The sequence below is a fragment of the Diceros bicornis genome, chromosome 14 (genome assembly GCF_020826845.1).
Source record: "Diceros bicornis minor isolate mBicDic1 chromosome 14, mDicBic1.mat.cur, whole genome shotgun sequence".
Taxonomy (NCBI): Eukaryota; Metazoa; Chordata; class Mammalia; order Perissodactyla; family Rhinocerotidae; genus Diceros; species Diceros bicornis.
This window is the reverse complement of record NC_080753.1, coordinates 49,287,673-49,309,901: the sequence shown is the minus strand read 5'-3', so window position 1 is coordinate 49,309,901 and position 22,229 is coordinate 49,287,673. Positions and strand designations below refer to the sequence as shown.

Sequence of the window (22,229 nt, the reverse complement as noted above, 5' to 3'; positions counted from 1 at the left end):
GCGGAAATGGCCGGGGCGGGGCGAGCGCCGCGGCGAGGAGGCAGGCGGGGACCCTACTCCTCCCTGGGCCCGCCGGCTCCTCCCACCCCGGGTCACGCCGTGACAGGGGCGGAAGCGGCGGCGGCGGTGGCGGCGGCCGAGCGGAGGCTGCGGCTCGCGGCGCGGAACCTGCTGTCTTGTGCCCGCGGCGCGCGGCTCCGGAGAGGCGCCCGCAGCCCGGGGCGGCGCGCACCGTCTCGCCCGCGCTCCGAGGTGGGGGGCATGCGGCTCCGGGCGCGGGCGTGGGGGCGGCGGCGGATTTCGGGTGACAGCTCTGCACAAAGCAGTTTGGCTGGGGTGCAAGCTCCCCTTCTGCCCGTGCGCAGCGCCCTTCGCCGGGGTGGGAGGTGGACGCGTGCCCGAGGGGCTGAGACCTCGCTCCCCGGATTGGAAGTGGGGTGCGGGGTGGGGATCCCTGTCTGCGGAAGGGGGAATTCCCGGGCCGGGGTGTTGTGAGACCGGGTTCCCCAATTCGTCGCGGTGTTGCGGGTCCCTCCTAACCCCCCTCAATGTTTCCTTTCTGTCCAGCGGTGCCTTCTCCCCGCGACTCTCTGCACCTCTTCAGCGCAAAGGTGAGCCCCGGAGGCTGTTGCTTCTCCGAGTTCGGAGAAGAGACGAGAAAGCTTTTCGGAAAGCGAGGCGGCTGCATCTGGCACAGGGAACGTTGGGGCTCCCTCTTGGGGGTGTGAGAGCCCTGTCACCTGGGGAGCGTTTGCTCCGGGGGGGAATCCCGCAGTCCGGGTGTGGGAACCCCCTCGCGTGTTCTTTGCAGCCGGTGGTGTGGCGGCGAGGAGCCCCCAGCCTTGCAGGTGTTGTAGTCAGACTCCAGCACAGCCGGCACGCGTCGAGACACGATCAGCATTGCCAGGTTGCTGGGGTAACTCCTCCGGGACTGGGGACCCGGAGGGGGCGGCCCGATTACAGTAGCTGTTAGTCAACAGCCTAGCAGCCGGCAGGTGAAAGAGGAAGGAAGAGGCAGGCCCAGCTGTAGAAAGTTGGGGTTCCGTGATATGGAACCCAGCCAGATGGAGGCCTAGCCTTCCCCTGGGTGAGCGTGGAGGAGTCCATCTGGGGAGATCCGTCACTCCACATATACACACACACCTCAAGGCTTTTGCGTTTTGTTTGGTTGTTTTTTTTTAAAGAAAAGATCTATTTAAGTGGAAGAAAGGCGAGTGGAGAGATTTCTTCAGGAGGTACATGAGAAAATGACCGTCAATAATTAATTGTCTTCCAGGCAGAGAAAGTAGTCAACAAAACATTTAGGCAATTGAACTGGATCCATATTTTGGAAAATTTGATTAGTGTGGGTGCAGTCAGGTGCGAGTCTTGCCTAGTTTTAAGTGGCCCAAAGGGAAATTCCTGTTGCTGTTGTCTCTGGAGAAGTTTCTAGTAATTTGTCCTATTTTTAGAAATTATGCTGACGTCACTGTAAATTTTTATTCCAACCTGGAGTCCTTTTGATTCATATTTTTATGAATTCTGTGTGTTTTTTAAAAAAACTTTCTGAAGAAGCTACTTAAGAAAAAAATCCTGGGAATTATTAAAATAGAAATCTAGACATTGATATATCCACTTATATATTTACCCCAAAAAACCCCACTTTTTTCCTCTCTTTTGTCAGATTAAAAGAACACCAAAGCTATGAATTGAAAATTAGGAAGAAATATGGTTATAAAATCATATTGAACATGAAACAAATTGATTATAAAGTTAGATGTATTTGTTAATTTGAAGAACCAGGTGGGAAACCATGTTTAGTATACTAGTTTGTTTTAATGATGCTTTTGATCAGTATTTCTAAGATTATATTTAAAAGCACAATAACTGTAATTCTTCCAGCTTTACTTAAAATTTTTTTCCTCCATTTTAAGCCACAAGAACTCAGTAATAGTGAAAATACAGAATTATAGTAAGTGTCAAAAAAGGATAGGGGTACCTAACTATTAATTGTATAATTAAAGGTGAAAATGTGCTACCCTAAAAATCTTCCATTATATTTTTCCCAGACAACACAGAACTAATAATGGCTTTTGTAGCTAATATTTTCATTTCCTCTTAACCATTTCTCAAATTATATCATTCTTTATTGCAATTAAGTACATATTTTCTAGAATACAGTTGGATTAAAAATGTTTGATGAAATTTCCAGAAACTCTGCTTTCTTTTGAGAATTCCTAGATGACAGTCTCAAATGTTATGTGAACCTAGGCTGATTTTATTTATGTTCCCCACATTAGACTCAAATATTTTTGCTGCAATACTTACATATACTATACATTTACATGTTTACGTATGCTTTATTTGTGGGTCATTTTATGAATAATGGATATATGTTTTATTTTTATTTTTTTGGTGAGAAAGGTTAGCCCTGAGCTAATGTCTGTTGCCAATTGTCCTCTTTTTGCTGAGGAAAATTGGCCCCGAGCTAACATCTGTGCCCATCTTCCTCTATTTTGTATGTGGGACACCACCACAGCATGGCTTGATAAGTGGTGCGCAGGTCCACGACTGGGATCCGGACCTGCGAACCCCGGGCCGCTGAAGCAGAGCATGAGAAATTAACCACTATGCCACCAGGCCAGCCCCCGGATATATGTTTTATATAAAGAGATTTGTTAGATTGGGCACTCTTGAAAATATAAATGTGATCCGGAAAGCCTTCTTTGGGTCCAACAATTACAGGTAGACGGTAGTACTTTAAACATTATTAGTGCTTTATCCAGCGGTATAATGAGTGCTGCAGAACTAAATAGCAACTTATTTAATGCTTAAAGAACTATAATGCGTTTCAGAATATGTATAGAGTTTACGTGTTCACAACTAACAAAATGGTTTTGAGAAAGTGAAGACAGAGTCAAAGGAAAATTATCCATAACGTTAGTGTCAAGATTTCTCAAAGGCGATGTAGATGGCAGACTGAAAGTTTTCACACATGATGTTAATAATCCATACAAATGCTCCTAATGAATATTAGAACAACCCACAGATGTGAAACAATGGGATTACAAGCCCCTCAAAGCTTTTCTCCAAGATTGAGATTCTATATGTGGAATTTGTATCTTATGATAACACTTTTCCACTTTCAAATTCCTTATCCATAGGTATGTCCTATTTACTTTTCATGCTATCATTTTGTGTAAGTGTGTGCGTAGTAAATACACTGGATCGGGTGAGGAGATATGTGAGAACTGTGGAGTCCATATATTATTGAGTACTTATGCTACACGTTTTTCATTCCTTATCTAGTTTAGTTAGAAAAATACTTATTTGATAACTCTTAATCATTCATGATTACTATGCATTATTTTTCTTATAGACTCTTGGTTCTTAATGTTTGTTTAACTGTGCTGTTATTAGACTAGTTTGAGAACTCATAACATTTTTCCAGTAGAAGATACCAGTGACGATCTAACCCAGATTCCCATATTCAGTAGTGACTATACAGTGTGCCTGAGATTTATTTGTTGGGTTTTACTGAGAAGGAATGAGTGAGTTTTCCTTTTAAAGTATAAGAGATCAAAATTCAGGAACTACTAGGAAGACACAGTAAGATGGAGAGGAACATAGACAAAAACTAGGTGTTTTTACTTATTGAATTTTACAGACAGTAGTGTAATTTGTTTATTGGTCATTCGTGTGGTATGTTTCTCATTTTAATTCTCATTTTTAAATGTACATACTACTAATGGATAACATTTATTGAATACTTGTAATGTGACAGCATGGTGCTTTAAATAGGTTTATTTTAAATCTTACTTAATCCTCACACCGATACTGTGGTACAGTCTTGCTGTGTCCATTTAGTTGATAAGAACACTGAGGCTCAGAGACTTTAAGTAACTTGAAAGCAGTGATGTCACACTCAGGTAGTCTAACTGCAGAGAATATACTCTTACCTACTAAATTACATAAGAACCCTGCTCCAGAGTGTTGAAAGTATTAGCAGATGCTAGTATTTAATGGTTTAATTTTTTTTCTTTTCTTTTTTTTTTGCAGACTTTCTGAAACAATGGCAACCCCACGGGGAAGGACAAAGAAAAAAGCATCTTTTGATCATTCTCCAGATAACCTTCCTTTGAGGAGCTCCGGGAGGCAGGTATTATTCATTTGGTCATTCAGTGCACCTGTTTTGAGCACACAGCATTATTATGCTTGGGACCGAAGAATTAGAGATGAAAAGATATAATTCCAGTCCTCGAGGAGTTCGTAGTCTAGTGGAGAAATTCACCGCAGGACAATCACAGTCCAGTGTGATAAAGTGATACAATGTAGGAAAAAACATGTCTGGCAGAGGGAACAGCAAAGATAAGGCACAGAGTGTGAATCACCGTAGGGTGTTCCGAGAATCGCAGCTGTGTGGTTGCCCCCAGGGTGTGAGCTGGGGCCAGATCGTGCTTGCCTTGTGTCATTCATAGGAATTTGGACTTCAGCTTGTAGTTGGTTGGGTGCTGTTGGCAGGTTACTTGCTGCCATCTCTTTTGTAGGGCTTTTTTTTTTTTTTAATATTGAATGATGTAATTCTTTTTCTAGAATTTTTCTAGTTTTCTGAAAAAATTATTTGGGTCGTATTGGCTTACAACACTGTAAATTTCAGGTGTACATCACTATATTTCAGTTTCTGTACAGACTGCACTGTGTTCACCACCAACAGTCCAGTTTTTATCTGTCACCTAGTTTTTTATCTGTAGTACTGAGAGGCTATAACTGCTCTAAGTAAAAAAAATAAATCTTAATTTGAGAGTGGCTTTTATTTTGACTGATCCAGCTTTTTCTGAAGAAAGGCTCCTGTGCATTTTAGTTCTCTACTCAAAGACCTATCGTTAAAGTGCTGGTTCTGTATTTCTGGCAAGTTAGTGAATTATTTACACAGTGCAGTCTCAAGAAAATTGCTATATTGTTAGCTCCTTACCTACTGCCAGGATGTTGTTGATCTTCACGTTTAGAACTCCTCCTAACGTGGAAGTGCTTTCAGTAAACCTTCCACCACCTTCACCCTTGGCCATGCGAGTAAAATCTTAACCTCGGCTGGTTCTTCCTCAGGCGAAGAAAAAAGCAACAGAGACGACAGACGAGGACGAAGACGGTGCATCAGAGAAGAAGTACAGGAAGTGTGAAAAGGCGGGCTGCACGGCAACGTGTCCCGTGTGCTTTGCAAGTGCTTCTGAAAGGTCTGTTTAGATGGCGTGTCTTGGCTTCACATTCCTGCCCGTGAGAGCATTCTTTGTGGGAACCGTCATCCTCGAAGATAGTTTTCCTAAAGATAGATATACATACTGAAGTCATCTAATAATAGAGACGTGACTTGTATATTCTGTACACACCACACCCTCCTATATGCTCCTCGTGTTAGACCTAGCCATGTCAGCTCTGCATAGTGGCCAATCAGTGTCCTCAAATCCCACTGACCATAGCTGTATCTCTCCTGGGGGTTGGGGGTGGGATGGGCTGAGAGGTGGGGACACAGTAGAGAGAACCCTTGAGCTCCCTGTGGAGACCAGCATGTGTTTACTTTCACTATGCTGCTTTTCTCCCTCGTATAACATACCTCCTCTTCCAGTAGACATATATGGGTCTCATTGAAACTCTGTAGCTAACTGCACTCTTGCCCGTTTATTGGGATGACCCAAGCATGACCTTTTACTTCCAGAGAAAAATCTTCAATTAAGGCTTAAGATTCAATAGAACCTGGAAAAAATCCTGTTTTTTTAAATCACAAAGAGACGGTGGTGTTACTGTTCGTAGTGGCATTGTATGTCGTTCTTTTACTAAATTGTTGGCTGTTTGACAGGTTATATTTGCCAGATTGCTTACTCAATGGTCAGATTCCCGTTGGCCAGATTCGTTCACTATTCAATATTGGGCCAGATGTTGTTGCTAGAGATTACCCTTCTCTCCTTCACACACATGCAGCTTGCAGTAAGCACAGTGACATCCCTTGTTTTGTGTCATAAAGCTCTGTCATTGCTCCAGGGAGTCTTGATAAAACTCTTCAGTCCCAGCCCTTCTGTGCAGCCAGCTGGGTTAGGTACCACTGGTCTAATCCCTGTGTCCTCACCGTGTATTGTTACATATCAATCATGCATTCCATTTCCTGTTGTTAGCTCCTGGTTGTTAGGATTCTAAGTTGAGATAATGAAAAATGGGCATAGGAGGTGCTTAATACATGTTTTTTTTTAAAGAAAAAAGAGAAGAAATGTTTATTTATTACCAAAGCTACATGTTTTTGCTATTTTCAGATGTGCCAAAAATGGCTACACATCCCGATGGTATCACCTCTCCTGTGGGGAGCATTTCTGTAATGAATGCTTTGACCATTACTACAGAAGGTTTGTTTGCTAGTTGTTTAAGGTTTCCGTGGTGGAGGGGACAGTGGCTGGGACAGCGGGGGGCTCAGACGGTTAGGATTGAGCCCCCAGGCTTACTGAATTATTCCACCATTTCAGTCATGCCTGTGCTGATTACAGCTGTGCCAGAACTTTGATGCTGTAGTATGCGTGTGTGTGTGTCCTTATGTGTGTGCACACTCAGGACCCAAAAAATATCTGCTATGAGACAATTATTCTCTATAATCTGCAAGTTCTGAAAAATCTAGGAGGTGCTTTGCTGTTCTGTGATGGTGCGTAGCGGGAGGGATGCAAAGATTTGAGGGAGGGTGCTGAGGACTAAAGGGCACTGGACAGACAGGTAGCCACCCTTTCTTAATAGTTTCAGATACTAAAGTGATGAGAAGGCACCATTCCCAACAGCCTGTATTATGGGTGCTGTTATAACTTTCCCACCTCCTCATAACATGGCGAGTTAAGTCCTTTACGTAAGATTTACTAACCTGCCACCTGTTTTGAAAACCCGATTAATTTGTAGCTTTATATGTTTATTTTTTATTCTTTTTCAGCCATAAGGATGGATATGACAAATATACTACGTGGAAAAAAATATGGACTAGCAATGGAAAAACTGAACCTAGTCCCAAAGCTTTCATGGCAGACCAGCAGCTACCCTACTGGGTAAAAACGATAACGCTTTATTGTTCTCTAAAGCATTTGTGGAGCTGAAAGCAAGAGGAATGGATGAACATACTGATTTTTAGCAAATCTTTCCTTTGTTACACTTATTGTTCTTTTTATGTCTATTAAAGCAAATCACATTTTTTATTTTTGTAGAAAACATAGATAATTCAACATAGTATAAAGAAGAAACTAAAGACTCACCACCAGCTGGTGATAGCCATTGCTAAGCTTGGTACATATCTCGCTGACCTTTTTTTCTGTTTCTATTTTTATGTATATATTTAAACACAATTTCGTGCTTTATATACAAATCCTAACTAGGTTTAAAATCATACTTTGCATATAATTTTTTCGTTAAGTTTTAGTTTTTTATTTAACTTTGTATTATTTTTCCATTTAGCCATTCTTTGAAAATATATTTTAGTGATTGCATGTATTAGATAAATATACCATCATTTAATGATTTGCCAGTATTTTTAATATCATAGGTAATTCTGAGCTTCTCTTGCACAATTTGTTTTGAATTACATAACATAAAATTAACTATTTTAAAGTGTACAATTCAGTGGCATTTAGTACATTCACAATGTTGTGCAACCACCACGTCTTATCTAATTCCAAAGCATTTTCATTATTCACAGAGGAAACCTGTGCCCATTAAGCAGTCACCTCTCATTCCTCCCTCCCCCCAACCCCTTGCAACTACTATTCTGCTTTCTGTCTTTATGAATTTACCGATTTGGGATGTTTTATATAAAGGAATCATGCCATACGTGACGTTTCATGACTGGCTTCTTTTACTTAGCATAATGTTTTTGAGATTCATCCAGATTGTAGCATATATTAGTACTTCATTCCTTTTTATGGGTGAATAATATTCCACTATATGGATTTGCCACATTTTATTTATCCATTCATCTGTTGATGGACATTTGGGTTGTTTCTACCTTTTATTGCAAATATACTGCTGTGAACATTTGTGTACAATTATTTATTTGAATGCCTGTTTTCAGTTCTTTTTGGTATATACCGAGAAATAATATGGTTGAGTCATACGATAATTCTATGTTTAACTTTTTGAAGGACCACCAAACTCTTCCACAGCTAACTGCTGCACCATCTCTCATTCTCACCAGCGACGTATGAAGGTTCAAGTTTCTCCGCACCCTCACCAACTGTTGTTTCCATTTTTTTAATTTTAGCTATCCTAGTGGGTGGGACATGGTATCTCATTGCGGTTTTGATTTACACTTCCCTAATGACTAATGCATCTTTTCATGTGCTTGTTAGCCATTTGTATATCTTCTTTGGAGAAATATCTGTTCAAGTCTTTTGCCTATTTTTAAATTGGATTGTTTGTCTTTTGTTTTTGAGTTGTAAGAGTTCTTTATGTATTCTAGATGCTAAACCCTTATCAGATATATGATTTGCACCTGTTTTCTCCTATTCTCTAGGTTGTCTTTTCACTTTCTTGATAGTGTCCTTTGAGGCACAAAAGTTCTTAATTTTGATGAAGTTCAATCTATTCATTTTTTCTTTTGTTGATTGTGCTTTTGGTGTCATATCTAAGAATCCGCTGCCAAATCTGAGGTCATGAAGATTGACTCCTGTGTTTTCTTCTAAGAGATTTATCATTTTAGCTCTTACATTAAGGTGTTTGATCCGCTTTGAGTTAATTTTTATATATGTAGGGGTCCGACTTCATTCTTTTTTTTTTTTTTTTTTTGATAAGGAAGATTGGCCCTGAGCTACCATCTCTGCCAATCTTCCTCTATTTTGTATGTGGGTCACCACCACAGCATGGCTTGATGAGTGGTACAGTTCTGCACCTGGGATCCAAACCTGTGAACCCTGGGCCACCGAAGCGGAGCATGGCAAACTTTAACCACTACATCACCGGACCAGCCCCTCAATTTCATTCTTTTACAGATAGATATCCACACGCTTTTTTTTCCATAAAGTTTTTATTTTGCCATAATTTTAAACTTACAGAAAAGTTGCAAACATAGTACAGAGAGTTCCCATGTATCCTTCACCCAGTTTCTCCTAGTGTTATCGTCTAACACACCACGATTATTTGTCAAATTCAGAAATTAACATTGGTACAGTACTAATAACTACATTACAGACGTGATTTGGATTTCATCAGTTTTTCCACTAGTGTCTTTTTACTGTTGCGGGATCCAGTCCAGGATACCACATTACATTTAGTGTTCGTGCTTTCTGACCGACTGTAACTAAATTTACTGTGATTATTTCCTTAGGTTAGAGCTGGAAAATCTTTCTGACAACAGTAGTCAGATCCCTGTTTGCACTTTCCTGGTGCCTGAGCTAGTATTGAATCAGAAATTACCCTGATGGTGTACAAATGGATTGTATGGGTGGTGGTGATGCAAGGGAAAGAAGAAGTACTTAGAAGTGCTAAAAAGTTGGTCAAATCATGTGAAGAAGATGGCAAAGTGAGCAGTGCAGGATAGAAATGCTAGCTTGAGATTAGTCAGCTCATTGACGTTGGTTTATTACTTTTCGTCTAGGTTCAGTGTACAAAACCTGAGTGTAGAAAATGGAGACAACTTACCAAGGAAATCCAGCTTACTCCGCAGATAGCAAGGACCTATCAGTGTGGTATAAAACCAAATACTGCTGTTAAGGTATGATTTCTGTTGGTTTTCCTTTTGAATTAATTGATAAATTAATTTAGTTTTCAGTAATGGTGTATATTTTTCATTTATTACATTGATCATTGTGTCAGGATTGAATTGGTCCACATATAACAGAACTCTAACTACTCTAAAAACCAATTAAGGATTTTATTTTTTTCTCATTATAAGCAGTTTGGAAATAGACTGTCCAGGGTTGGTATGGTAGCCCAAGAAAGTCTCCTTCTAGTTTCCAGTTTCAACACAAGATGGTTCAGCCACAAGAGAGTTGCTACATCATCAGTCATTGTGTCCAAATTCTAAGCAGAAAAGAGGGGAAAGGCAAAGGGCGAGAGGGGTGTACCAGCTGAGTCTCTCCCTCTTTTATTGGGAAAACAGGAGCTTTCCTGGAAGTTCCAACAGTAGATTTCTGTTTATATCTCATTGGCTAGAACAGGATCATGCAGCAACTCTGAACAACAGTAGAGGCAGAGGAAGAGAGTATTTTATAACTGAGCATGTTACAATATCAAACAAAATCAAGGTCCTATTAGTAAGGAAGAAGGAGTGAATGGATATGTTTGGGCAGTAAGGAATCTGCTGTAGTTGGTATAATGTGCCTTTTTTGACACTTGGCAATTACTTGGTGTTTAAAAACTGTAGCTGCTTTAATCTGTTAAAGCATTAATCTACACAACCGTCCCTAGTTCCTTCAGTACATTAAAGAATATTATGAATCATTGTAATCTTAGAAGTAAAATACTTTCTTTTTTAAAAATTGATATAATGCACATACCTTAAAATTCACCCTTTTTAAGTATACAGTTCAGTGGTTTAGGGTATATTCACAAAGATTTGCAATCATCACCAGCAAAATATTTCCTTAGTTCAAATATTATCCCTTTTAAAGAATGAATGAAGAGCTTTATAAAGTTTATGGTCAAGTTTTTAAAAGCCTGAGATTTAAGATATAACTATTAAAGCAACTCATAATTATTGTAAAAATATTTGGAAGATTTTGCAAAGTGAGAGGGTGAGAAAAAGTGTATGAATGTTTAGGAGGTTTTTTTTTATTGTTTTAAATTTTACATAAGTATTACATAAATATAATCTCAGAGGTTAAAAAAGTAAAGTGAATATATGTATGTATATATAAATATGTATACACACACATACAGTATGCAAATAAAAGTGGAAGTCCTCCTTAACCATCTTTTCCTTTCTACCCTAATAGGTAATCACTCTTAACAATTCATTTATCCTACTAGTACTTTCTTTAATGCATTTGATTACGTATTTATCACAGGCATGTTTTTTAAGGCTCTTGATACAAATATCTAAACTACTTTTTAAAGGTCTGAAGACCTATAGCTCAGAGTGATCATTTTATCAAAACCTTACCTGCACTGAGTGGTAGTATTTTTAATAGATGTAAAATTGCCTTTTGTTTTTGTTGAGGTATAATTACATCCTGTAATTATATGCACAGATCTTTATGCAATGTTTTCACCACCCTAAAAAATTCCCTTTATGTTCTTCTCTCCCCCACAAAGGCAACCACTATTCTTATTTCTATTCTCTAAGCAGAGTTTTGCCTGCTTTTGAACTTAATGAAAGTGGAATCAGCAAATATATACTCTTTTGTGCTTGGTTTCTTCCACTGAGTAAAATTGTGTTGAGATTCATGTGTGTTGTTGCATGAATCAGTAGTTTCTTTCTTTTTATTGCTGAGTGATAATTCATTGGATGGATATACCACAATTCTTTTAACCATTTTCTTTTTGAAGGGCATTTGTTGTTTTAAGTTTTTTGCTATTATGAATAAAACTGTAGTGAACATTCTGTGCAAGTGTTTTTGTGGACCTCTGTTTTCATTTCTTAAGAATAAATGCATGGGTGTGGAATTGCTGAGTCATATGGTAAAGTTATATTTGTTTAAGAAACTACCAAATGGTTTCCCACAGTTGTGCCATATTACAACATTTTGTGGTGTTCCTTTTTTTCTTTTTAAATTTTAGTCGTTCTAGTGAGTATGTACTAGTATATTATTTTGGTTTTAATTTGCATTTCCCTGATAACTAGTGATGTTGAGCATCTTTTCATATGCTTATTGGTCATTCATAGTAGTTCTTTGGAGAAATATCTGTCCAAGTCTTTTTTTTTTTTTTTTTTTAAAGATTTTATTTATTTATTTATTTTTTCCCCTCCCAAAGCCCCAGTAGATTGTTGTATGTCATAGCTGCACATCCTTCTAGTTGCTGTATGTGGGACATGGCCTCAGCATGGCCGGAGAAGCGGTGCGTCGTTGCGCGCCCAGGATCCAAACCCGGGCCGCCAGCAGCGGAGCGCGCTCACTCAACCGCCAAGCCACAGGGCCGGCCCTGTCCAAGTCTTTTTTAAAAGTTTAGTTTGTCTTGTAGGAATTATGTAATATGGATATAGATATGTATCTTGAATATTTTTTCCTAGTGCTTTTCTTTCCTTTTCATTTTCTTAATAGGTCTTTTGATGAGCAGGAGTTTTAATTTTGAAACTGAGTTTATCCATTTTTCTTTTATGCTTAGAACTTTTTGTATCTTTTCTGAGAAATCATTGACTACCTCTCAACTTGCACAGATAGTCTCCTGTGTTTTCTTTGAGGAGCTTTATAGTTTCAGCCTTTACCTTTAGGTCATTAATCTATGTCAAGTTAACTTTTGGTTTTGATGGGAGATAATAGGCCAAGATTCAGTTTTTTTTTCATGTAAGTATTTAGTTGTTCAGTACCACTTGTTGAAAAGACTTTTTTCCCATTGAATTATCTTGGCACCATTATCAAAAATCGTTTGGCTATGCATGTAGGTCTATTTCTGGACTCTATTCCATTGATTTCTTTGTTTATGCTTACCCAATACTCTGCTGTCTTGATTATTGTATCTTTATAGTAAGTCTTAAAATCAGGTAGTGTAAGTTCTTCCAACTTGGTTTTTCTTTTTCAAGATTATTTTGGCTATTCTAAGGTCCTTTATGTTACCATGTAAATTCTATTATCATCTTGTCAGTATCTACAAAAAAACCTCTGGGATTTTGCATTGAATCTGTAGATCATTTGAGGGAGAATTGATATCCTTTCGTTCTTCTGTCTTCTCATCCAAAGGTCAGCAGTCTGTGGCTCAGCGGCCAAATCTGGCCCCCCGCCTGTTTTTGAAAATAAAGTTTTATTGGAACACGGACATGCTCATTCAATGGGTATTGTCTATGGCTGCTTTCATGCTACAATGGCAGAGCAGTTGCAACAGAGACCTTGTGATCCACAGAGCCTAAAATACTGTCTTGCCCTTTACAGAAAACGTTTCTTGACCCTGTTCTGACCCATGAGCGTGGTATATCTCTCATCTTTTCAGAGTCTTTAATTTGTCCCAACAATGTTTTCTAGTTTTCACTGAGGATGTCTTTTGTTAAATTTATTTGTAGATGTTTTATTTTTTATGTGTTTGTAGGTAGAATTTACTTTTAACTGTATTTTCAAGTTGTTTGTTGCAATTATATAGAAATACAATTTATTTGTGCATATTGACTTTATGCCCAGAGACTTTGTTGACTTCACTTATTAAATTCCATAGATGGTTTTGTAGATTCCTTTGGGTTTTCCACAATCATATCAACTGTGAATAAAGACTGTTTTGTTTTTTTAAAAAACTCAGTCTTTTTGCTCTGTCTTTTTCTTGCCTTATTATGTTGGTCAGGACCACCAGTAGGGTGTTGAATACAAGTGGGAGAGCAGACATCCTTGCCTTGTTCCTGACTTTAGGAAGAATGTGTTCAGTGTTTTATCATTATGTATAATATTGACTGTCACTTTTCTCAGATGCCCTTTATCAGATTGAGAAAGTTCTTTTCTGTTCCTGGTTTGCTGAGAACGTTTTATTAGGAGTAGATGTTAGATCTTGTCAAATACCTTTTTTGTATCTTTTATGATGATCGTACAGTTTTTATCCTTTAATCTGTTAATGTGGTGAATTACACCGATTCTGGAATGTTAAAACAACTTTGCATTCCTGGAAAAAAAATTCTACTTGTTCTTACTATATTATCCTTTTAAGGTGTTGTTGGATTCAGTTTGCTAGTATTTTGTTAAAAGTTTTTGCATCCATCTTCATGATGGATACTCGGTCATTTTCTTTTTTTTGTGATATCCTTGTCAGGTTCTGCTGTCAGAGTTATGCTGGTTCCATAGAATGAACTGAGAAGTATATCCTCCTCCTCTATTTTGTTAAAGAGTTTATCTAAGGTTGATATTGTTTCTTCTTTAGTGTTTGGTACTAGTGAAGCCGTTTGGGCCAGTTTTCTTTGTGAGAAGTTTTGATATTACAAATTCAAATTCGTTAATGGATAAATGGCTAGTCAGGTGATTTATTCTATCAGTTTTGGCAAGTTGTGTTTTTCAAGAAATTTGTTTCATCTACGTTGTCAGATTTGTCGACTTAAAGTTCTTTGCATTGTCCCCCTATTCTCCTTTTAAGTTGGTAGGATCTACAGTAGTAGTCTTCTTTTATTTTTAATGTTGATAATTTGAGAGTGAGAGGTGGAAAGCACAGATCTAAGCCTGGGACTGGGATCCTGGAATTAACAAGACTCATTCTGAAAATCTTTCAGTTTAGCCCTAAATTGATTCTCGAGCTCAACCTTCAGAGTAAAAGATGTCTCTGAGGGATAGAAGAGAAGAAAATGGGAAGGGGGTGGGTAATTCATTTTCTGGGCTCAGTAGGTCCACTGATGGGAACTGGGCTTTGAGTAAAGAAGCACGAGCTTGTGTGGGGAAGGGGAGCGTGTCCAGCCAGCCGAAACAATATCATGGTTGCACTGAACTTAACCATCACCTGTGCCCCAGATTACTTCTCAAGGGAGGAGTAGAGTCAGTGGCATTTCATTATAATAAAGGGGAGTTCAGCCAAGGAGCAGTCAAAAATAGCAGACTATTTTAATAGAGACTAGCCTTTGGGCCATTTTCACTCACCCTATTTCTCTGAAGTTTCCGAACAATTGTTCTAAACAACTAAAGGAATATTTTCAATGTTTTGTGTAATAATATTATGTTACTAAACACTAGGTGTGACTTTAATTTATATTTTCATATAAAAAGTTTATATTCAAGTGATTTGTACTGTGCTTTGACTAGCTTTGGTTTAACTGTAGTTTGGATTTATCTATAATCTCTCCTCTCTTTTACCTGCTCATAATAGAATGTACAACTTTGACTTCATCTCTACTAATTGTTCAGCTTATCTGTGTTCCTTTTTTTGTTTACTTGATTTTTCCTTGGGTGGTAATTGTCATTTTCAATTTCTTCAATTTAAGTAGATTTTGAAAAGTCTCAAGTTTTCTTTAGAATGAGCTTGTTTTTAGACAAATGATATGTGTTTATCATTGAAAAATTTAAGCAATATAGAAAAGAACAAAGATGATAGGAAAAAAAAATTCATGTAGGCATCATCATGAAATAACCATCATTAAATGAGATTCCTTCAAGAGTATTCCTGCATGTATACAAGGAGAAAGCCTGGCTGATAAATAGTTATTTATAGTTTTACATAAAATAATTGATTTTAATACAATATAACTTAAAATAAGAAAAAGAAGCCAAAGTGAAAGAAGAAATTGCTGAACATAGGATAATTATTTCTTCATCTCAAGAAATAGCAGTTTCTAAAAACTCCCTAAAAGGTTAAGAAAATATATGATGAGAGTGTTAGGAAATTGGACTCTCTCTAACTTTTTTAAAAAATTGGGTTTCAATTTTAGGTTATATTAATCAACACCCTGCTGTGAAAGAGGAAAAATAAATTACATCATACTTCAACCCACTTCCCCATTCGTCTCTTCCCATTTTTGTTGGTGTTTGTTTTGGGTTTTAGTTTAGTTTACTCTGTTGGAGTAAATAATCATTTATCTTCTCTAACCATATTCCTTCCACTGTTTACTCTTGCTTCTGTATTTACGTGGATTTACTGCTCCCCATAATTTCTCTTACCACAGTCCCTTCTGCCTCAAGTTATGATGATTCATCACGTGGTTGGATGTATTTTAACATCATGTACTTTTTTTCCAGAAGGGCTCAGAGGTGTCAGATTCCTTAAGTTTTTGAAAACTTAATTGCCTTTCTCTCCTCCCACTCATCTCAACTTGAAGGCTTTATGGTCTTCTTAAATTCCAGCTTCTGAGGATGGTATCACATCTTTTAAGTCTCTTCCCCTCTCCTCCCCTCAAGAAATCATCCTTTGAGATTCTCTTGCTCCAGTCTGAATTGATTACCATCCAGAGCCTGAATTTTTGAAATATTTATTTAAATGATGTTTATTGACCTGGAGTCACTTTGGTTTTCAGTTTGGTATTCTGCCAAGGACAAAGTCTGGAAAGGTTTGTAAAACAACGTGAAAAAGAATGGTAGCAAACTACACACGCTGTTTTGGAGCTCGCTTTTTTTTTTTTTTTTTTTTTTTTTTTTTTTTTTTGAGGAGGATCAGCCTTGAGCTAGCATCTGCCAATCCTCCTCTTTTTTTTTTTTTTTTTTTGCTGAGGAAGACTGACACTGGGCTAACATCCATGCCCATCTTCCTCTACTTTATATGGGATGCCGCCACAGCATGGCATGCCAAGCAGTGCGTCGGTGCATGCCCGGGATCCGAACCTGCAAACCCCGGGCCGCCGCGGTGAAGCGCGCGCACTTAACCGCTTGCACCACCAGCCTGGCCCCTGGAGCTTGCTTTTGTCATTTAATATATCGTAGTGGTGCTTCTGTATCAGTACATAAAGATCTCTTTCTCTTTCAAGACTGTATAATAATCAGTCCGCTGACTGGATGTATCATGATGAATTTAGCATGATGGAAGGGCCTTTAGGTGACTTTTAAATATTTACTGTTAGTGACAGTGCTGCAGTGAATAGCTTTATATCTATGCCATTTTTTGGTATATTTGTAGGATCAATACCTAGAAATGAAATTTGTGTCAAAGGGTATATACAGTTGTTTTAGTATGAAATAATTCGTAGACAAAAGGAGGACTTATAATTTGTACGTAAGGAATAAAGAATTAGGGCCGGCCCCGTGGCTTAGCGGTTAAGTGCGGGCGCTCCGCTACTGGCGGCCGGGGTTCGGATCCCGGGCGCGCACCGACACACCACTTCTCTGGCCATGCTGAGGCCACGTCCCACATACAGCAACTAGAAGGACGTGCAACTATGACACACAACTATCTACTGGGACTTTGGGGGAAAAAAAAAAAGGAGGAGGATTGGCAATGGATGTTAGCTCAGAGCTGGTCTTCCTTAGTAAAAAGAGGAGGATTAGCATGGATGTTAGCTCAGGGCTGATCTTCCTCACAAAAAAGGAAAAGGAGTAAAGAATTAAAGCAACAGTCATGTACCTAGCACCAAGTTTTAGAAACAGCATTACCCCCTGTAACTCCCTGGGTGCCCCATGGTAGTTATCTTCCTCTCCCTCCCCTGCAAGGGCAAGCAATATTCTGAATTTTGCATTTATTATTCCTCTGCTTTTTGTTACAGAGTTAAAACCTATTTATGAAACCCTAAACAACACGTCAAGTTTTGCATATTTTTGTACTGGTTATAAATTGCATTGTTTGTATTCCTCTGCAACTTGCTCTTTTCGCTCAGCACTGAAGTTTTTCACATGCATCCTTGCTGTATAGTATTGCATAGTGTGAGTCTACCACATCGTATCTGTTCTCCTGTTCGTGGACTTGAGGGTTGTGTCCAGTTTTTGGCTATCATGTACAGTGCTTCTGTGAGCATTCTTACACGCCTCTCCTAATGCACACGTGCAAGAGTTTCTCTGGAATATATTGACCAGGCCATATGGTATGCCAATCTTCAGTTTATTTAGGTAACCTTTTAATTGAAATATATAAACAGAAAATTCACAAATCAAAACGCCATAGCTCAATGAATTTTCACAAAATACCCATTTAGCCGGCTCCCAGTAAAGAAATTGAACACCTAGGAGCCCCTCAGAAACTCCCTTGTAGCCCCTTTCACTCACAACCTCCATCCCTTGCTCCCCCACTCGCTGTTCTGACTTACAACACTATAGACGTTCTGCTTGCTTTTGAACTTGACGTAAATGGAATCATACAGTGTGTATTCTTTTGGGTCTGGCGTCTTTCTCTCATGTTGTTTGTGAGTGCATCCATGTTGTAGCACGTGGTTGTAGTTTGTTCCTTCTCATGGCTGTGTAGCAGGACATTGTTTGAATATAATACAGTTTATTTATCCATTTTACTCTTGATGGACTTCTGGCTTGTTTTTAGCTTTTTTCTATCTCAAACAATGCTCCTTTGAAAAATTTCTAGTACTTGTGTTGGTGTACGTGTATGAGGATCTCTCTAGAAATTATAACAAGGTTAGAATTGCTGGGCCTATGGTGTGTATAGCTTCAGTTATACAAGACAATGCCAAATTACCAAGCATGTAAAATTTCATATTTTGTCAAATTGCTCTCCGGAGTTGTTATATTCCTGTAGATTTCCACCTAGGACATCCTTATGAGAGTAGCTATCTTCCCCATACCCTCGCTCATACAGTGTTTTATCACACTTTTTTTCTTTGCCAGTGTAATAGGTGAAAAGGAGTATCTTATTGAAGGTAAATTGACACAGAAGACTGTATTTCATAAGTAAGCCTAATTAACACTTGATTTTCTTTTGCAGCCAGAGACCTCAGATCACTGTTCTCTTCCAGAAGATCTAGTGAGTATTTCTGCATATTCTAGACTAGAGTTCATTGCATCTTTGGTGATATAAGTACTATAAGCAAATGACAATAGCAGTTTTATGAGTTTCTCTCTTTCTTTGGTTGCTGGTCAAGGGCTTTTTCATCTAACATGATAACTATACGATGAAAATGCTAGCAATAGTGGTATTACGGGTGATTCTCCCCCAACTTAAAAAAAAAAAAAGTTATATTGCTCTACATTAAAAGGAAATAAAAAGGAAGAAATTGCTACCTTGCCTTATGACAAGGATCAGGCTTGTTAGACTTGTTTTTCATGGGTGGCTTTATGACCTTACCTCCACTTGAGTCCTTCCAAGAAAAGGGCAAGAGGCCCGTAATTTGATGGTCTTGGCCCAGATTCAGCTGTGAGAGTGTTCTTGTGTATTCTGACCTTATCGTGACTGCTTTGTCCTGTCCCTGCCCAGATATGGAAGGGGAAGCAGCATCTCCAGCTGGCAAAGCCTCGTCACATTTCATTTGTCTTATAAAACGTTGCTACCTGAGCTGGCAAAGTCCATGGGCCATAAAACCACATCCAGTGGCTGTTTTGGAAGATGATTTTTTAAAAGTTCTGAGTTTCTAAAATTCTGAGATTCTGAGTTATTTTTCATTCAGTGATTCGGGATTGTTAATTTGCAGTTTTTCTGGATGTCTGAATCTCAGGGACTATGACTGATTTTTAGGCACTGGGAGAATTGACACCTAGCAAATCTCTTTTAAATCCATTCTCTTATACAAAGGGGTGTGTGAGATGCACATACACATGTATATTTTTTTAAATAATATAGTCTTACCCACAAGTATTTCCATAGTAAAGCAGTGCCCAAATAATTTCTAGATTTAGGATAGACAGGCTGACATTATAGAAAGAAAGTAAAAAGTAACTTTAAATACAGTTGCAATACCCTATGAATCCATCCCCTGATATTCAGCCCATTTTGCACGCAGAAGAATCTGAACTTTAGGACAGAGACCATATTCTTGGGATGTAAGAACTTTAAAAAGTTCAGAGGAGTCCTTGGATGCTCATCTGCCAGTTATTTATTTTTGTGTTCAGTTAAGAAAGAGTCAGGAGCAGGTTTATAGCCATAATCACCAACCTTACCCTTTTTCTATTCCTACGGATTTTAGGGTCACTTTTAAAGCAGTTTCTAAATTTTGAGTCCCTGTGTTAGTTTCCTAGGGCTGCCATAACAAATTACTGCAAACTGGGTGGCTTAAAGCAACAGAAGTTTATTGTTTCATAGTTCCAGAAGCTCTAAGTCTGAAATCAAGGTGTTAGCAGGGTCGTGCTCCCCCTGAGGCCTCTAGGGGAGGATTCTTTTTTGCCTCTTCCAGCTTCTGGTGTTGCCAGCAATCCTTGGCTTATAGAAGCATCACTCCAGTCTCTGCCTGCATCATCACATGACCGTCTTCCTATGTGTCTCCCCTGTCTCTGTGTCTCTTCTCCTCTCATAAGGACACCAGTCATAGTGAATTTAGGGCTCACTTGACTCCATTGTGACCTAATTAAATCTGCAAAGACCCTATTTCCAAATAAGGTCACATTCTTAGGTTTTGGGTGGACGTGAATTTTGGGGAAATGCTATTTAACGTAGTATAGTGTGCTAATAGATTGACTATATCAAGTGTGATTTCTTCAGTGGTATGTGTATTAAAGGTGCGAGTGGGATTTTCGATGGCATATCAACAAAATTATATCCAGGTGTCCAGGAATGGTGAGTGTGTTGAGAGAACACACTTGGAATGGCAAGATCAAGCGCTAGTTTATTAGTCACTGTTTGAGTTTCTCATATTCCAATGCCGAGGCTGGTTGGAGCACCCTCAAGTGGGCTTCAAGGAGGGAAGAGAGACTAGGAGGAGGTAACAGGATGGCAGGGTGTCTCTTGGTCCTGACTCAATTTACCAACACAGCTGCAAGACTTCCAGAAAATGGAAGAGACTGGGAAGAGTCTGGGTTCATGTTTTTTAAGGCACCTACATTCTGCCCTCTACATGGTCCATTTGGAATGTCAGGATCTGAACACTCATTTTATTCTCTCCTTGGGGCTGAGCTTGGAGGGAGGCCCACAGAGGCTCCCCTCGTGTGTTGGGGAAGGGACTGAAGCTTGCCTTCTTTTCGGTACAGCACAGGCTGGTCAAGGGTAGCCAAACCTAAAACACACCTTGAGAACAAAGATTGCAGACTGAAATGGCCTGAGGGGTCAGGCAAATAAAATGAATGTGTTAAGCAGCTAGGAGTATTTTATACGGGGTGTTGGGCTTGTAGTAAACTGAAAAATGCTTGCCCTAGATTTGGACTCTGTGAAATATGGAGGCCAAACAAAACGCATCTCCAAACTAGCTTCACCCTGTAAACCTTGAGTTCAGAAACCCCTGCTTGATGCCAGGTGGCATTTGCTGGGAGCCTGGAGAACTAACAACAGAGGGTCCCTGAACTTCAGGTTTCTGTATCAGATTCTTAGAATTCTTGGCGTATACATTCAAGATCACGTTTAGAAAAGGCTGTCTAACGTAGGATTTGTGGCAGTGTTGCTCCAGAAGCCAAGTAAGTTTATTTTTATTGCTGTAGTTAATCATTGTGGGATGCTTTGATCCAGTGACTCCATATGGTAAAGCAACTCTTGAATGTGATCACATATTTTAAGACCGAAAATAGCTTTTTTTTGTTCATTTCTACATTTAGCATCTTATTTTGATGGTTATAGTGTCCTGTCCCCTCTGAAAGTTTTTTAGTAACCTCTGGCAAAAAGCAGGAATGCTTGACTACTACTTAGGAGAATGATTTTCTATGCCAACTTGCTCAATTTCAATTATCTTTTGATCCTAAGTAAAAAGAGGGGATGGATGATAAATGATTCCTGAAAAGAAAGAAATTTCTCCTGTCAAACTTAAACCTAGGCTTGCAATATGGGAAATGGATGAGCTTTAAGACTTACCTAAAGTTGGGGGTTTTTTTGAGGAGGGGCAGGGGAGAGGGGGAGGCTGTTGCCGTCTATCTGAAGGAACTCTGCCTAGGAAACATTCTTTCCGGGAATCGCCAAGCATTTTTTGTTTCTAAATCTGAGTGTGCAGAACTCGGGTGTAAGATTGTTGAGTGGGAAAAGGCAGAGTAGAGGATTAAGGATGAATGCAATGAGGAGAATCATCTGTCCTTGGCTGAATCTGCATGTACATTCCTTGTCTGCCCTTGCCTCTCTTTGTCTTGCTCTGCCCCATTTCAGAGAGTGTCGGAAGTTTCCAACCATTGGTGGTACTCCATGCTCATCCTACCTCCTTTGCTGAAAGACAGCGTGGCAGCACCCCTGCTCTCTGCCTACTACCCCGACTGCGTTGGCATGAGCCCCTCTTGCACCAGCACAAACCGCGCAGCCAGCGACGCCAGCCCCGGGAAGCTGGAGCACTCCAAGGCAGTCCCCTCTGTGCTGGGTGAGAGCTGGTCCTGGCACACCCTGCTTTCCCTTCCCCCCTCTTTCCCTGGGCATGTGTGGGTGAGCAGAATGGAAAAGACTTTTTTAATATGTTCAACATACGATATAAAGCACCTCGTTATTTCGTGGATTTGGTTATACTGTGGATCAGTCATATCATTTTTGTATTAATGATATACATTAATTTAATTTAATTAATAATTTGCAAGTTCATTTTTCCCTCAATAGTTCAGAAAGCCTGTAACACTTGCCCAGGCATCATGTCTATGGGGTTTAATGAGTATTTATTTGAAAGTTGGATCACTGCGTAATTTGATGATCACACAGATTCTGACAGATCA

General features: G+C 39.3%; 1 protein-coding gene across 1 annotated transcript in view; it reads left to right on the top strand.

Moving 5' to 3' along the window:
* The first annotated feature begins 180 nt into the window (after nucleotides 1–180).
* KDM1B (lysine demethylase 1B) overlaps nucleotides 181–22,229 on the top strand; it is a 47,850-nt gene continuing 25,801 nt past the window's right edge. The window contains exons 1-9 of the mRNA XM_058555184.1: nucleotides 181–252; nucleotides 568–611; nucleotides 4,039–4,138; nucleotides 5,083–5,210; nucleotides 6,279–6,368; nucleotides 6,935–7,046; nucleotides 9,584–9,700; nucleotides 18,394–18,432; nucleotides 21,682–21,886. Of these exons, the coding sequence (XP_058411167.1) occupies nucleotides 4,052–4,138; nucleotides 5,083–5,210; nucleotides 6,279–6,368; nucleotides 6,935–7,046; nucleotides 9,584–9,700; nucleotides 18,394–18,432; nucleotides 21,682–21,886 (778 nt within the window). The 5' untranslated portion in view covers nucleotides 181–252; nucleotides 568–611; nucleotides 4,039–4,051. The remainder of the gene's footprint in view (nucleotides 253–567; nucleotides 612–4,038; nucleotides 4,139–5,082; nucleotides 5,211–6,278; nucleotides 6,369–6,934; nucleotides 7,047–9,583; nucleotides 9,701–18,393; nucleotides 18,433–21,681; nucleotides 21,887–22,229) is intronic.